This window comes from Triticum aestivum, chromosome 5D (genome assembly GCF_018294505.1).
Source record: "Triticum aestivum cultivar Chinese Spring chromosome 5D, IWGSC CS RefSeq v2.1, whole genome shotgun sequence".
Lineage (NCBI taxonomy): Eukaryota > Viridiplantae > Streptophyta > Magnoliopsida > Poales > Poaceae > Triticum > Triticum aestivum.
In genome coordinates, this window is record NC_057808.1 from 420,427,118 (window position 1) to 420,443,366 (window position 16,249).

General features: G+C 46.1%; 1 protein-coding gene across 1 annotated transcript; it reads left to right on the forward strand.

The window, feature by feature from the left end:
• Positions 1-5,491: 5,491 nt before the first annotated feature.
• Positions 5,492-6,879, forward strand: LOC123125233 (xylanase inhibitor protein 1-like). The gene has a single exon (XM_044545759.1). The coding sequence runs from the start codon at positions 5,785-5,787 to the stop codon at positions 6,682-6,684; it is 900 nt and encodes a 299-aa protein (XP_044401694.1). The 5' UTR covers positions 5,492-5,784; the 3' UTR covers positions 6,685-6,879.
• The last annotated feature ends 9,370 nt before the right edge of the window (positions 6,880-16,249 follow it).

A 16,249-nucleotide genomic window follows, 5' to 3' on the forward strand; every position in this document is an offset into this window, starting at 1 on the left:
TAACATGGAAAATTCATAGAGTTGTCGTGGCATATAATATTTGAACGTGGCAAATTGTTGCTCTTCTTTAACAAAACTTTTCTAATGTTGCCATGTGTAAAGTTTCATTGTAGGTAGCATGAAATTTTTACCTTTTAGACCATGGCAATTAATTTGGTAGACCATGACATTTTTATTAACTATACCATGGTAGTTTTATTGTACATAGCATGAATTTTTTTATTTACACCATCGCAACTTTATTATTTGGAACATGACAAATATATTGAACTTAGCATGGAATTTTTTAACACATCTTGCTAAAAAATTTATATATACTATTGTTACATTTTTAACGACATGCATTTTTATGCCTTCTCAAAAGCAAAAGTTGCTTTTTAAAACTATTTTTTGCAATCATGTCGAAGTTACAGACATTTTGCCATTAATATCATTTTTCTAGTATCATGGATGTTTTCGGTGTGCATCATGGCAATTTTACAACAGATAACATGTCAAATTCTCTTTTATCAAGGCATTCTTTATTTTTGTAGATACCACAAAAAAAATTTGAACATGTGGAAAACTTATCTACTATAGCTCCACAAATATACATAAATTGCAAAAAAAATCTCAATTTTAATATCATGGTAATTTTACTAGACTTACCCCGTTTTTTGAAAAATTACTTTTATGGGCAAATCTATAATTTTTTATTTTTATTATTAATGAGATGACATTTTAATAGCATGGCATTTTTATTAATAACATGATTTTTAAGAGTATGGCATGTTTTTTATTAGGAGAATGTCAATTTTTTTATTATTGAGAGTATGTATTTTTTAATAGCATGACATTTTTATTATTAAGTGCATGGCATTTTTTTATTAATAGGATGACAATTTTTTTTATGGATGGACACATGGAATCTTTTTCAAATTTTTTGTCATTTTTTCAATAACGGGCAGTGGGATGGCAATGTTGAGGTTCTTTTTTTAAAAAAATATTGAGCACGTCAATTTCTTTTTTCTGATTGTTCTGTAATTTGTGTTTTTTGGGGGATGTACAACAATCTGATCATATTGAACATGACGGCGTTTTGATTTATGCATATCAAGGCATTTTTTTTCTGTTGTTATAGCTTTTTAAAATGAGGCACATACCAGTTTTTAAGTTTGGGCAATAGGTAACGGCAAAATGGGATTTATTTGACCCAACTTGGAGGCTTACAGACGTGCATGGAGGGGGGATGGTTTGCTGGGTGGGTTTCCCCTAGCAAACATTTTCGTTCGAGCAAGGTTCTCGGTGAACGATCGGTTTGCCAGGACCCCCTTTCCTTGGGAACATTCCCCAGTTATTCGGATCCATTTTTATGGACACTAATATCAGACTACCGGTCGGCAGGTAGGAGCTCCCATCCACTGATTTGTTCGCCAGGGGTGGTCGACCAACGAACCCCCTTGATCGTTCGCCAAGCGAAGGCCATGGCAAACCCCCGATAGCCCCATAGGCTCGGTTAACAGTTTTCTTTTAATAAAAACCCCTTGATCGTTCGCCAAGGAAAGGCCAGGGCGAACCCCCACTAGGCCCATAGGCCCAATTAACTGTTTTCTTTTAATGAAAACACCATGAACAATAAATAAATATTCTTCTAAAAGCAGAGAAACAATTAATTTGTAATTGCCATGACCTAAAAAATATGAAAGTTCACACCCTACTTTATAAAACCTGACATTTCTCTAATTTATAAATTTACAAATGGTATGATTAAAAGAACGTGTTGTGTGATTTAAAATAAATAAATTATGAATTTTCCCATGGTGATGTTTCACTCTGCAAAAAATGTCATGTTTCGAAGAACATTTTTTCTTTATTTTGTCATGAAAAAAATGCATGTTGTAAATAATTTTTTTGTGCCAATTAAAGAAAGCCAAATTCTTAATAATAAAATTGCCACCCTCTTAATAATACAAATGCAATGAGAAATATAATAAAAGTGCCATGTTATCAAATAATACTATTATATTGTTAATAATAAAGCAACCATCCTCCAATAAATAAAAGTGCCATGTTAATAATAGTAATAATAATAGTAAATGACATGCTCTTAATAATGAAACCGCCATTCTTAATCATAATAAAAATGTCAAAGCGCGCCACCACAACCAACTCACCCTTAGGTATTTGTTGCTCAAACTAAAGAAACTAATCGTTTTGACCCTTTTTTTTACAATTGTGTTACAGAAAATTACCATGATTTTCCCTCAGGTCAAAGTTACCATGGTATTCGTATGCAAGTTATCAGGCCTGTGTTGCGTAAGTTACCGCACTATTTACATAGAACTTACCAGGTACTATGTTTCGACAACTACACCACTTTCAAAGTTACCACTGTGTTTTATACACAAGTTATAAGGTCAACGATGCGCAAAATACCGTGGTACTTACACATAAGTTATCAGGGTATGTTTACATCAACCTCCCCCCCCCCCCTCGGTCAAAGTTACCATGGGGGATTGTACATGAGTTACCGGGTCTACAGTTCGTATATTATCATGGTACTTACACCTAAAAACCTGGGTGTGTTTCGGTAGCTTTCTCCATAGGTAAAAAATTACCATGACGTTTTTGCGTAACTTATCACGCCTATAGCGGGTCAAAGTGGGCCGGGTTTTTTGGGCCAGCCCACGAGCACGTGTGCCTCTCATGACACTAAATATTATGTGACTTTCCCGTGACACGCCATGTGTTGTGTACATCCAAGAGGCCCAGCGAGGCGAGTGTATGTTTCTAACAACATGTTTTCCTTTGGTAGAAAGTTACCATCATGTTTATATGTAAGTTATCGGTTATGCGATGCTATATTATCATGTTATTTACACAAAAATTATCGGGGATGTTTTGAACAACTTTTTCCCAGGACAAAAAGTTATCATGGTGATTCTAGGTAACCTATCAAGCCCGCAGTGCTTAAAATATCATGGTATTTACACAAAATTTATCAGGGGTATGTTTCAGCAAAATCCCCCCTCCCCCCCCCCCCCCCCCCGATCAAAAACTTATCATGGTGTTTAGTTATCGCAGTGCATATGTTTTCATGCTTTTTACACATATAAAAATACCAGGTGACGGAGGTATACTACCGTGCTATTTACACGAAGTATCTTTTCAAAAAAATCTTCCCTATGGTCAATGTTACCATGGTGTTTCTACCTCAGTTATCAGATGTGAGCTGCGTATATTACCATCTATTTACACATAAATTATCGGGTATCTTTTCACATTTTTCTTCCCCAATGGTTAAAGTTACCACGATGTTTGTATCTAAATTATCAAGTCTATGGCATGAATTTTATCGTGCTATTTACAGAATTACCAGGGGTGGGGTGTGGGGGTGGGTTCAACAAATTTCTTCCCGATGATCAAAGTTACCACGATGCTTTCACCAAAGTTATCACGCCTTCAGTGCTTATGACCATGCTACTTACACATAATGTACCGCGTGGTATACGAAAATTATCATGTTGGTGGTGCGTCATTTATCATGCTGGTGATGGAGAATATACCACGGGAAAAGTTTATGTGCCAGGTTTGATAGGTGAAACAAAAAGTTTTTTAGTGCTAACAAATTAAAGGCAAAACATGTCAAAAATAGTATTTTCCTTAGCTTTTGTTCAACAATGAGTGTCATAGGTGAGGTGGTTAGCTCCCTTCGTTGATTACCTGCAGACCAGAGGTCAAATCCCAATCCAAGCCGTAACTGACGATCATGAAAATTAGGAAGGCACGAGCGGGTCAAATCCCAATCCAAGCATTATTTTTGCCTGAAAATCGGGAAGGCGCGTGGGGCCGTAACTGACGATCACGAAAATTAGGAAGGCACGAGCGGGTGCGCGCGATAAAATCTGGGAGGACGTGCGAGAAAGGAAGGAAATCGGGAGGGCGGTCGGATCTGACTGCGCTGGATGCGTGTGGCAGTTTTGCAATCTGCCACACGGTTGCCAGATGCATATTTCGTAATAGTAATAAAAAAATGACATGCTCTTCGTAATAAAACTACCATCCTCTTAATAAAAAAATGCCATGTTGCTAATTATTAAAGTGCCATACTCTTAATAATAAAAATTGCCATGTGAGAAAGTAAAAACAATTCCGAAATGTCCATGAATAATTGATAAAATTCCAAAAGCTTGCCACCGGGCATTATAAAATAGACCTAAAAATTTCCATGTTTTGGAAGACAAAAATGTCATGGTCTAAAGATAAATAGAAGAATTTCCATGCTACCTATAATTAAAAATGCACATGGAAAGTTTATAAAAAGACCTCTCTAAAAATAGCAATTTTTTGTTTCAAAAAGTGGAAAACCGTTTTGGATTTTCGGGGTTTTTCTAGTTGAAAAAGTCGAATGACAAAAGTTAGGGTTATAATACATATAGGAGTTTAACGCAAATCTCCACAGCCCCCCTCCCCTTCCGTGGTCGAGTGCTAAGTGCCCTCGGCGTGCACCTTGGTCTGCATTTTTTGGAGAGAAAAAAAGAATGTTTGCAAGGAAAGCAAGAAACTATGAACGGCTCCAGCTGACCTACGCCAAAAAAGGAAAGTTCGCTAGGAAAACATGAAACATCGAACGGCCCCAACCGACCTACGTGGCATCGGGCATCCGTCAAGATACGTACAATGGCGAGGGAGGGGTTGGCCTCCTGGTGAACGGTGACCAGATAGCTTTTTAAGTTTTATTTCATTGGTAGCAAAGTTGGATATTAATTGTTGCAAATGTGCTTAATAACGAAGAAAATTAGTACTGTATATGGTGAGAAAGCTACTATAGAGTTTTATAGTTTCCTTGACATCCAACATTAATTTCTTAAAAGTATGAAAAATCAAAATAGGTAGAAGTTGATAGCAAATCGCACTTAATCGGCATTAAATGGTTACTCGCAAAATAATAACCTTAACTGGTTTGCCCTTGCTTCCAACAGTTTTGGGAAAAACTGACTGAAGCAAATAAAAATATCAGGCAATTGATCTTGGACTGAATATTCAGCGAATGTCTGATTGTTAGGCATGGCAAATCGAACATTTTACATGGTGAATTATATTCATTGAGGATGACAAGTTTAGTTGACGAGCATGACAAATATGTTCGGTTCATCTTTAGGATAGAAAATTGCCGTGCTTACGAACTAAATTTGGCATCATTACGTCAATATAAATTGCCATGAAAAACATCAGATTTGTCATGTCTAAAAATCTGACATCAGATTTTCTGCGTTTCCGTTGATCCTTAGGTGCTCCCTTAGTTTTAAGAGACATGCAGTACTATTTAGTAGAGCAAAACGCAGAAAAGCTATACATGCTCAAGTGTTCTTTGGGTGAGTGGGAAAAGAACGGCATTGATGCGTGGACCTTCACCACGTTGCCTTGTTGGCCTGTTCTCGTCGTCTCGTCGGTCTCACTCGTCGACATGCATTTATTCCGGATTGCCGGAGCGGTGCTCCGTTTCTCATCTCGTAACCTCCTCGATGTGCTTTTCAGCTCCGCTTAGTCATGTTATTGTTATCCTACTACTCCTAGCTCGATCAAGCTGAGTGCGCTTCCCATATGTGGAACAATTTCCCCATGAACGCCGGCAAGCCAGCTAAGTGAGTCCAGCTACCTATGGCCGCGCAACACATCGCGAGAGATCAAAAGCCACCTCCCACATCTCGACTCGCACCGTAACCAATAATTCATCTTCTATATATAAAGCACATTCTAGCCAGCTAGCTAATTCGATCTCCCTTGAGTACGTAGTAATCAGAAATGGCGCTGACACGCCGGAGTCCTACCTCCCTCCTGGTCATCGCCGCTGTTCTCTCCGTTCACGGCCTCCTCCCCGCTCCGGCCGCCGCCACGGGGAAGACCGGCCAGCTCACCGTCTTCTGGGGCCGGAACAAGGACGAGGGCTCTCTCAGGGAAGCCTGCGACGCCGGCCTCTACACCGCGGTCATCATGTCCTTCCTCAACGTCTACGGCCACGGCAAGTACCGCCTCGACCTCTCCGGCCACCCGCTCGCCGGCATCGGGGGCGACATCAGGCACTGCCAGTCCATGGGCGTCACCGTCTCCCTCTCCATCGGCGGCTTCGGCGGCGACTACGCGCTCCCGACCAACCGGTCCGCGCTCGACCTCGCCGACCACCTCTGGTTCTCCTACCTCGGCGGCAGGCGCAGGGGCGTGCGCCGCCCGTTCGGCCGCGCGCGGCTGGACGGCGTCGACCTCTTCATCGAGCGGGGCGGGCCGGCGGAGCACTACGACGGGCTGGCGAGGGGGCTGGCCAGGCGCAGGGCCAGCGGGGGGAAGGCGCCGCGGCTGACGGCGACGCCGCGCTACGCGTTCCCGGACAGGCTTGCGGCGCCGGCGCTCTCGACGGGGGTCTTCGAGCGCATCCACGTGAGGTTCTACGACTACCCGGACTGCACGGCGTTCATCGAGGACGCGTGGGGCAGGTGGACGGCGGCGTACCCGGGCAGCAAGATCCACCTCGGCCTGACGGCGTCGGAGAAGGCGAGCTGCTACCTGCACCCCAAGGCGCTCTGGGAGATCACGATGCCGATCGTGCAGAAGGCGGCCAACTACGGCGGCGTCATGCTCTGGGACCGGTACTACGACGTGGCGAACGTCCAGGACCACTACAGCAGCTACATCAAGAACTGGGCCTGAGCTCCGGCCATGTCCTCCTCCACGCATCACCTTGCGTGCTCCTCCCTTGGCAAACGCCTCTAGCTCCTTAATTTGCTTGCGCATGTGTAAATCGAAAGTAATCTGCTGTTAGTCGTCACTCTTGTGTGCTTGCAAGAATAAAGGGACGACGGTGCAGTACAGGGATAAACAGTTCATTTCAGAGGTTTGGTTCAATCATGTTGTTCCCTGTGGATGTCACAATTATCATCAGATTACTGCTTGATTACGTTTTGAAATGTATACCTCAACCACGGGTGCGTGCAATCAATAATCAGCCCTTAGAGCATCTCCAACAGCCGCGCGGTACGTTAAAAAAGCGTTTACAGTATCGGAATCACGAGTTTTTTGCGCGGCGAGGAGCGCTTGCTCCAGCAGCCGCTGCAAATTATAGCGCACGGGAACCGCTCCAGCAGCCGCTGCAAAAAAAGCGAGCATGCTCTCAGCACAAACAACATATGCACTCCAAACACAACCAAGAAGATCAAACACAAACAAAATAAATCAACAATAAATAGTTTAATTTTATTATTACAACTCAAACAAATAGTTTATCTTGCAATACAACAAATAGTTCGACAACACAACATCAAACATACAAATCATGATGCTTTTTGATGGTCATTCCATGCCCACCACTCCTGGATGAGATCCTTCTGAAGATCATCATGCGTTCCGGCACGTCGAATGTCCTGATAGGAGCAACAAAACGGGCCACCCTCGCAACCCTCCGCCGCACTCGCATGGGATGTCCCAAGAGCTCATACTGAGAGTAGTCTAAATCTTGGCCACGCCCATTCTCGATGATCATATTGTGCATGATCACACAAGCTTGCATGATGTACCAAAGCATCTTTTGATCCCAAAATCTAGCCGGCCCTCTCACAATGGCAAATTGGGCTTGCAAAATCCCGAAAGCTCTCTCCACATCTTTCCTAGCCGTCGCCTGAGCATTGTGGAAATCTAGATTTTTCTTACCTTCCGGTTTTTTTCAACGGCTTCATAAATGTTTCCCACTTTGGGTAGATACCATCCGCAAGATAGTAGCCATAGTTGTATGTATGGCCATTTGCTACAAACTGCACCGGTGGCAGTTCACCATTTACAATCTTATTCATGAGTGGTGACCGATTAACAACATTGGCATCAATCAAAGATCCAGGCATTCCAAAAAAGCATGCCAAATCCAAGTCTCTTGATTGGCCACCGCTTCAAGGATTATAGTGGAACCCTTTTTTGGCCGTGGAATTGCTTATGCCATGCCTGAGGACAGCTCTTCCAACTCCAATGCATGCAATCTACTGAGCCAAGCATACCTGGGAACCCGCGAGCTTTGTTCATCTCCAAAAGCCTTGCGGCGTCTTCAGCATTGGGAGATCTTAAATACTCCTGGCCAAATACTTGCACAATTCCGACTGCGAAGCGCTTGACACACATGATGACTTGACTCTCACCCATGGCCAAGTGGTCATGAACTAGATCAGCCAAAATACCGTATGCCAACATACGCAAAGCGGTTGTCACCTTCTGAAAGGTGCTATGCCCGAGCTCTCCGGCGGCATTCGTCCTTTGCTGAAAAAACCGATCATGGCTCGCAAGTTTCTCCGCAATGCGCCTGAACAACTCGGTGCTCATCCTAAACCGGTGCCGGAAGTACGACTCGGGGTACACGGGATTATCCACAAATAGTGCCTCATCAATCTGTTGTCGGCATCGATCTTATCTCTCCAAATTTTCTGCCGACCCATAACCGAACCACCGTGCTTCGGTTTTTCATTGATGTGCATAGCTAGGATCATTGCAAGATCCTCCTCCCCTTCAATATCAAATTCTTCTTCGGAAGAATCATATGACGAACTCATATACAATGTTCAATTTAAACTAGTCTATAAAAACTACAAAAAACATGCACCAAATTCATGTAAAAAAAGTGAAATTGAAGCAATGCATAACTTGCAAGCGTTTTGTCGAACACCTTGTGGGCGCCCAGCGGCAGTGGGCGGCCGGGCACTGCTCGTCGGAGGAATGGCGTGCGCGAAGGGCGGCGGCGACTAGAGGGAGACGGAGGAAGCAGCGGCGTCGCGGGGATAGGCCGGGAAGCGCCAGAACAAATGGGGTGGTGCGGGCGGCGGCGCTAGCGCCTGGATTGGGGTAGGTGGAAGTCGCGAGCGGGCGCTCGAGTGTGCAGCGCGCTGGAGCGGGCGCAGCAAATAAACGACGTGCGATGCCGTTTCCGCCCGCACGCGCGATTTCGCGCGAGCAAAAAACCCAAATTTTTCAGCGCGGCGCTTATATAGCGCGACTGTTGGAGATGCTCTTACAAATATGCGTTCTGAAATGAATGTTAGAGCGTCTCCAACGCCCATCCTCAAAACGCCCGCACACGAATCCAGACGTGTTGTGCCATCCAACGCGGGTTGTATCGGTCCACAGGGCGGTCCGGATGCATTTTCTCTCGCAAACCGAAGACAAATGTAGGGATTTGTGGGCGTCCAGTCCGCTGCCACGCCCGTGCCTGGTCCACCCAAACCCTCTCTATGCACGCTTACCGCCGAAACGGTCAGCGCCGCATTCATGTCCGGCCAGAGCAGACGTGACCTCTCGCTGACGCCGCCATTGAAGCGACGCGCCGGTAACGAGAGCGCCACGCGCGCCGCTTCCCGTGATCGCTCTGCATTCAAACGACACGACAGCCGGCCGGTTGTCCATCTCCCGCCCGCATTAATGACACGCGTTTGCCGAAGCGGCTACTCAGGCGTCACCCATCCGTCCCTCTGCTGCCCACCATTGCCGCCTCACCCGCTATATAAACTGCAGCCCCGGCCATAGCCACATTCATACTCCTTCGGCCCCTTTCTCCTCTTGTGAACCATGGCCTCCTTGCGCGCCAAAGCTCTCTCGAATAGACTGTCGCCGGAGCAGAAGAAGGAGATGGTCGCCATTGCTACCGGCGGGTAGTCCGGTAGGCAGCCGGAGGCCGACGACGTCCCAATGGAGGACAAGTCGGCGCCACCCTACTCGTCGGTGCATTGCACCCTGACCATCGGCGAGGCTCGTGCTCATTATATGAACATGGTGCGGGAAGAGTGGGAGGAGCAGTTCCGGGAGGCGCAGGCCACCGCCGCCTACAAGCACCTGCTCCTCTAGGAGCACCAGCAGGCGGAGGAGCGGCTCAACGCCGACAGGGAGATCATGGCGGACATGGACTTGGCACAGCAGGCGGCGCTGCTCGAGTCGTACCGCTCCGCCCACGAGATCCGCCTCGTACGTTGGCGGTACCGAGCGCCAGGCGGAACTGGAGGCCGCCTACAAGGAGTTCGACGAGGCGGCGGACGAGGTGTGGGCAAGACCGACGATGAGGTGGAGGACATCGTCGGCTCCGTCGAGGACGTGCCATGCCGCCACGACCACAAAGCCGACACGTCCGTGGGCGTCGCCGACAACGAGGAAGAGTAGAGCATGGTAGGTCGCTGCTGCTCGGGTCCGAAAAAGGCCACCGCTCCTCCCCTCCTGTTGAAGCCAAGCATGGTGGGCTGAACATCGTCGGCCGATTAGCCGCTTGGCGGCGACGTGGAGGCGGCCAACTTTACTTTCCGGGGCTCCGGTGGCGGAGCTTGCGAGCGTCGAGGCGGAACTGGAGAAGGCAAAGCTTTAGTTCTTGGGGCTCACGGCCGGACATGGGAAACGGGCGCCGACGATCATAGATTAGGTAAATTAATTACACCTCCAAAGCCGGACCAACACTGCTTTTAGGTGAAGTATGCCCCAAATGTAACGAAATCCGCCATTGTTATATGAAATCCAGCCGTGCTTGAACAAATTTTATTTGGTTAATTTGAATTGTTGTTCAAATGTATGTTGCCAGCGTCGGATGGCCGTCTCTCGCATCCGCGCGACTGACCCCCTATCCACGGACATTGCTCAAGGTGCCGTTGGAGATGCCCTTATCAGCAGCTAGCTTGAAGTGAACATGCACTTTGCCCTGCCGTCTGGCACGTCGTGTTTTGCACGGTACTCCCTCTGTTCTATAACAAGTGTTGTAGTATGTCGTGTTTTTCCTGGTGGCACTATATTTTCTAAAAGAAAAGAAAAATGTTCTGCACTTTTTTTTAGGGAAAAGTTGTGCATTCTACTAGTACATATTTTCTGGTCTGGGGTCGATTTTTTTTAACAAGCATGGGCTATGGTTGCATGCTTCACTTAACGGTGAGATCTGGCCGTGGTGCCAATAAATTCGTCGCGATCGCAAACAAAAAGCACGTTGGTTGAAGCGATCGATCGGCGAGTTGTGGAGGTTCTCGGCAGGATAAGATGGTCCTGTCCGCGGAAGTTCGGAAGCGGTCACGTTGTTTTGTTATTACGCAGAAAAGAAAAGGGAACAGATCTCGTCGACAGCCTTTCAGCGTGTTCGAGTCTGACAGATCGATCGGATAGTGTCCTTGGCGGCGACAACCTACTACTACGCGGACGTGCCGGCGTCTGCGTGTCGCGTCTCAGGAGGGCCGCCCAAGCTGTGCAGAGGGCTCGCAAAGCGCAGGCGGTGGAGGCACGAGGCAAAAAACCTCACTTCACGCATTCGGCGTCAAATAGCTGCCCTTTCAAACAGACAAGGCGAGGCGAGCGCTCATGGTGCGCGAATTCGATTTTACGAACTTTCCATAAGGTTCCTGTTTGGCTTTACCGGACTACGAGAAATGCCCCGCTCTAGGAAAATGTTTGGAATTTAAAAAACGCCTGTTTTCCCAAATAATATTCAGAATTTCAAAAAATATTCGTATTTTCATGAATTGTTCGCATTTCTAAAAAATGTTTGAGCAAATTAAAAAATATTCATGTTCTCAAAAATTGTTCCCGTTTTCCAAAAAAATGTTCTAATAATGAATATGAAGAAATGTCATGTTACTTTAAAAAGACCTGCTGCTATAGTAAGTGAGCCGAACCGCTACAATGGCTGTTGCTACAGTCTGCAGTAAATGGGCTCGCCCAAATTTGGCTTCCCTGTGGGTCGAGGTCACTATTGGACACACAGAGCGTGACCTCCTTGGGCGTGCAATCTATGAACAGCTTTGGGGAGCGATCAGGCGGGAAAGTATCTGGTGCACCGGTGCACCGAACGCTGTTGCGTGTTAAGAAAATGTTTCAAAAAATCTAAAAATATATAGCACATTGACATAACATTGGTCCATGTTGTCGCAAAAATTCAAATCAAAAATTCAAAACATTGGACGAGATACAAATATGACAAATTTAGCATCAATGGGATAACGGGCCAAATTTAAAGCCCAACTTATGTTGTGTACTATTCAATGTTGATTTTGTGATTTTTATACCTCGAGCAATGTTTCGAATTTGAGTTGAAATTTTAAGACAATATAGACCGATGTTGTGTGAATGTGCTAAATTTTTCTCAAAAAATTTGGAACATTTTTGAACACGCTACGAGCGTCCGGGCACTGGTAGTACCACAAGCATTGTGCACCAGATACTTTCCCGTGATCAATCCTAGGTCAAGCCAACGCAGTGTGGCAGGTCGTCCGGAGGCAAGGCAGGACGTTGGCTCTGGTCGGGAAAGGCCCATGTTGGTTTGAGCAGCTTTTCTGAGCGAAATCATTAGTTAAGGGTTACCCCTTGTAAAACTCATTCTCATATGGGCGCTAATAGGCGCCGGCGCACCGGCCGAAACTTTCGGCCGGTCCCGCGTGGGCCACTGGATCTGTCTAACATGGAGCGCGCGGAACCGCTCGATCACGCACGTATCGGACGGGCTCGATGTGGACCCGGTCGTCGTCTTCCTCATCCGCCGCGCATCGTTGACTCTGGCCGCCGTCGCCGTCTGCCACACCCCGCGTTCCTCGTGGCTCGCCGCATCGGTGGCTCGCCATGCTGCCGCTCGCCGTCGCCACTCGCCGCCGCTCGCCGTCTCCGCTGCAGCAAAAAAGGTACCAGATGCATAAAAAACAAGCGGTGATGGCGGCCGCCAGGTCCAACAATGTCGGGGCCGCCGATTCCAGCATCCGTCGCAGCACCATTGGTGCATAGAAAACAGTCATGTGCATCAACGGCTCGCCGCTGCAGCTTTTTCGTCGCCGATCTCTGGTTGAAGCTTTTGAAATGTATGGTTGAAGCTTTTGTTTTAACGATTGTAGCTTTTTGCGTTTCCTGTCACCGGTTGAAGCTTTCTATATCGCCGGTCGAAGCTTTTTTTCTAGCCGGTTGAAGCTTTTTTCGTCGCCGGTTGCAACTTTTCTGATTTCCAGTCACCGGTCACCGCCGTGAATGGTGGTAACAATTACTGTCTATGGTAGTAGCAAACATTCTGTGTGGTTGCAGCAAAACGTTGTCGTGGCTGTCAAAGGGTTGCATCTTCTTCATGAATGATGTAGCTTTTCTCTATCGTTCGGTTGAAGCTTTTTTATCAAAGGTTGTAGCATTTTATATAAACGGTTGTAGCTTTCCTCGATAGCACTGAACGCTTACAGCTTTCTGTATATACGGTTGAAGCATTTTTAATCTTGGGTTGAAGCTTTCCTGTCAACGGTTCCAGCACTCACCAGCCTCCCCAGCTATCGCGCATCTCTGATTGAAGCAAAAAATACCATCGGTTCCAGCAAAAAATCTCTATGGTAGTAGCAAAACCAAAACACAGTTGTAGCAAAAAACGGTCATCCGCCATCTCGCCGTGACGTCGAGGTTCCAGCAAAATTTGCGCCGCGGGGTGCAGTCCTGCCATGGCTGGTTGCAGCTCCGGCGTGGCCGGGTCCGGTGAGGTAGGGAGAGCTCCGATGCACGCGGATCCGCGCGGATCTGGTCGAGGGCGGCCAGATCTGCTGAACGGCGGCGCGCCTGGGAGGCCTGCGGCGCGGGGCGATGCGTTGACCATGGCAGCGGGGAGAGAGAAAGAGAGAGATGCGCGAGAGAAAGAAGAGAAAAGGAAGGAGGACTAGTCGTCTCGGGTCCATCGTGCCAGGTGGTTGCTCGCGAGTGGGTCGCATCACGCGCGCGTGGACTGGACCGGCCGAAGCTTCGGCCGGTGCCCCGGCCCCAAACGTTTCCCTTCTCATATTCTCATGCGCTGACAAACGGTGAACTAATTGTGCGTCACTTGTAGTAAATTGAGAGTATTCCTTTTTTCTAAATTCATTTATTCAAAAAGTTTATCTCTTGAACCACACGTCAAAATCCTGAACCATTATCACTGTTGATTCCATGCTAATAGGTTTCGACGAACTTTCTCTTTCAAGAAAAAACAACCAAAAAACAATAAAAAAGGGTAAAAACAAAAACAAAGAAAATGACAACAAAAATAGACAAATGACGGCAAAAAACGGAGAAAGTAACCGGAGTCGGAGGCATGGTTGCGATCCTCCCTTTTTAAAGAATCACGGTTGTGCTTCTCGCCGAAGCAAACCTGTACTCCCAGCTAATCTATGCTTCTTGTGGAAGCAGACCCCCTGGCACAACTATGCTTCTTGCAGAAGCAAATTTACGCATTCACGAGAAGCAAATCTCTGCTTCTTGTGAAAGCACAATTTTTGTCCCCGAGAAGCATGAAAACAAATCTCTAACTTCATGAGAAGCAAATCCGTGTTTTTAATGGAAGCATAATTTTTTGCCTTTCCAAGAAGCACACTCGCGGGAGCAAAACTGTGCTTCCATGAGAAGCAAACATATTTTTTTCCTTTTCGAGAAGCAGAAGCCTATCTACGCCTCGACGTGAAGCATGATATATTTTTTCATGCAAAAAACATTTCTCCAAAACCCAGCATTGCAATGCGTGTGTGAGCAGGCAATGCATACAATGTTCGCGTGCGCATTGGTGGACTAAGAGCATCTACAACCGGACGCGCACGCAGACAAGAATTACCAGCTCCTGCTTTCGGATAATCACATCGCTCATATGTCAATCATCATATTCAGACAAATACATGCATGTCCATCATATAACACAAATTCATCGAATAATAATTCAAGAACACAAAAGTGAACCACAATTCAAGGCATGCCAAATAAATTCAACAATTCATACATACATAGGCGATACAATAATGAATCAAATGCCTCTATTGTTCCGCTCGTCGATCCTGTTCCGCATGTTGATCAACCACTTGTTGCCTTCGTCATCTAATAGGCTAGTATCCTGCAACATGACCCCGAACTACTCTGTTCGTAGGCCTCAACTTCTCTCTCTGAAGTTCAATTCCTTGCATTATCTCCGCCTTTTCAAGCTCCTATTTAGTTTTTTTCTTATTATTTCTCCAATTATATTTTCTTCCTCACTATGTTCAACTTCTCTTTCACCCTTTCTCGATCGAATTCCATCTTCTTCCTTTGCACGTCTATAAAGATCTTGTACCTATCCTCCTTCTTCACCTCCTCGGCGAAGAAATGCACTCCATGTGGCGAACATTTTGCTTGACGCGTGATCACGCGTGACCCGCTCTTTATCCCACTTGTTTTCTGTCACGAGTCGATTCCTATTTGGCACGATACCTTGTACGTTCGCCCCATCACTTTGCTCCCCCTTGTCATCCAATCCAACAAATTGATTGGACCTAGACCATCGTTTTCCTTCATCTTCTTGGGGCCATTTTTAAGCTCCTCAACGATGGTTGTCACTTTGGTTTTCCACTCAACTTCAACCAACAATGTGACAAAGATGGCTTCTTATTGGATTATTGGTACAAACTCGCCGCTAAAGTTGCATGGCTTTGAACTCCAGTGCAACTTTAATTTCGGCCAACCACTTTTGTGTAGTAACCAACAAACTTGTTGACGCTCTTTTAGATGGTGGACCATCTACGTTGGAGAGGCCCTCATTGCGGGTGGTCTGGATAGGGTGCGGCTCCACATAGTGCTTTTGCTCATGGTAGAGTTTTTGCATGTTTGCAACTTGATGCCCTTTTGCTCCGTTCCACATATTGGATTAATGCTCGCGGCGAAACTAAGATTCAATCAACAACACATCTTCAAAGGCTGTGACTATCGGACCTCTTCACAAGCCTCTGAAGATGTGTTTAATTGTGATGCATATGCTTAATGAAGGACGCCCTCTACTTGAAGTCGGCCTAGCAAGGGAATTCAAGATATCCCGTGATCTAACCTAACACGGACCGTACTCACCAAGGAAACTAGGGAGCAACTAGTTAACGAGCGCTCCTTCGGGAGCCTCGCAACGATCAGCGCCACTTGGCGCGCTCTCAGCTATTCGCCACGTGTCGCGCTTTAGACGCTCCCTCCAGATTTTTTTTTCACACGCATTTTCGGCTTTTTAAACGGTTTTTCCCTTTTTTCGACGTTTTGGTTTTTTCCGGTCTTCCTTAGCTTTTCGACCAATTTTTTTTTCAAAAATAATTTTTTTCACGAAAAAATGCGTTTATTTTTCTTTCGCGAAAAGTCACGGTTTTTCTTCCGCGAGAGGCACGGTTGTGCTTTAGCGAAAGTCACGGCCGTGCCTTTCGGAAACAAAAAAACGCGTTTTCTTTTTTTTTCTTTCGCGAAAAGTCACGTTTTTTCTTCCGCGATAGGCACGGTTGTGCTTTCGTGAGAG

Excerpts from the sequence above, each read along its gene's own strand:
- LOC123125233 (XM_044545759.1), top strand. The coding sequence starts at position 5,785 with ATGGCGCTGACACGCCGGAGTCCTACCTCCCTCCTGGTCATCGCCGCT.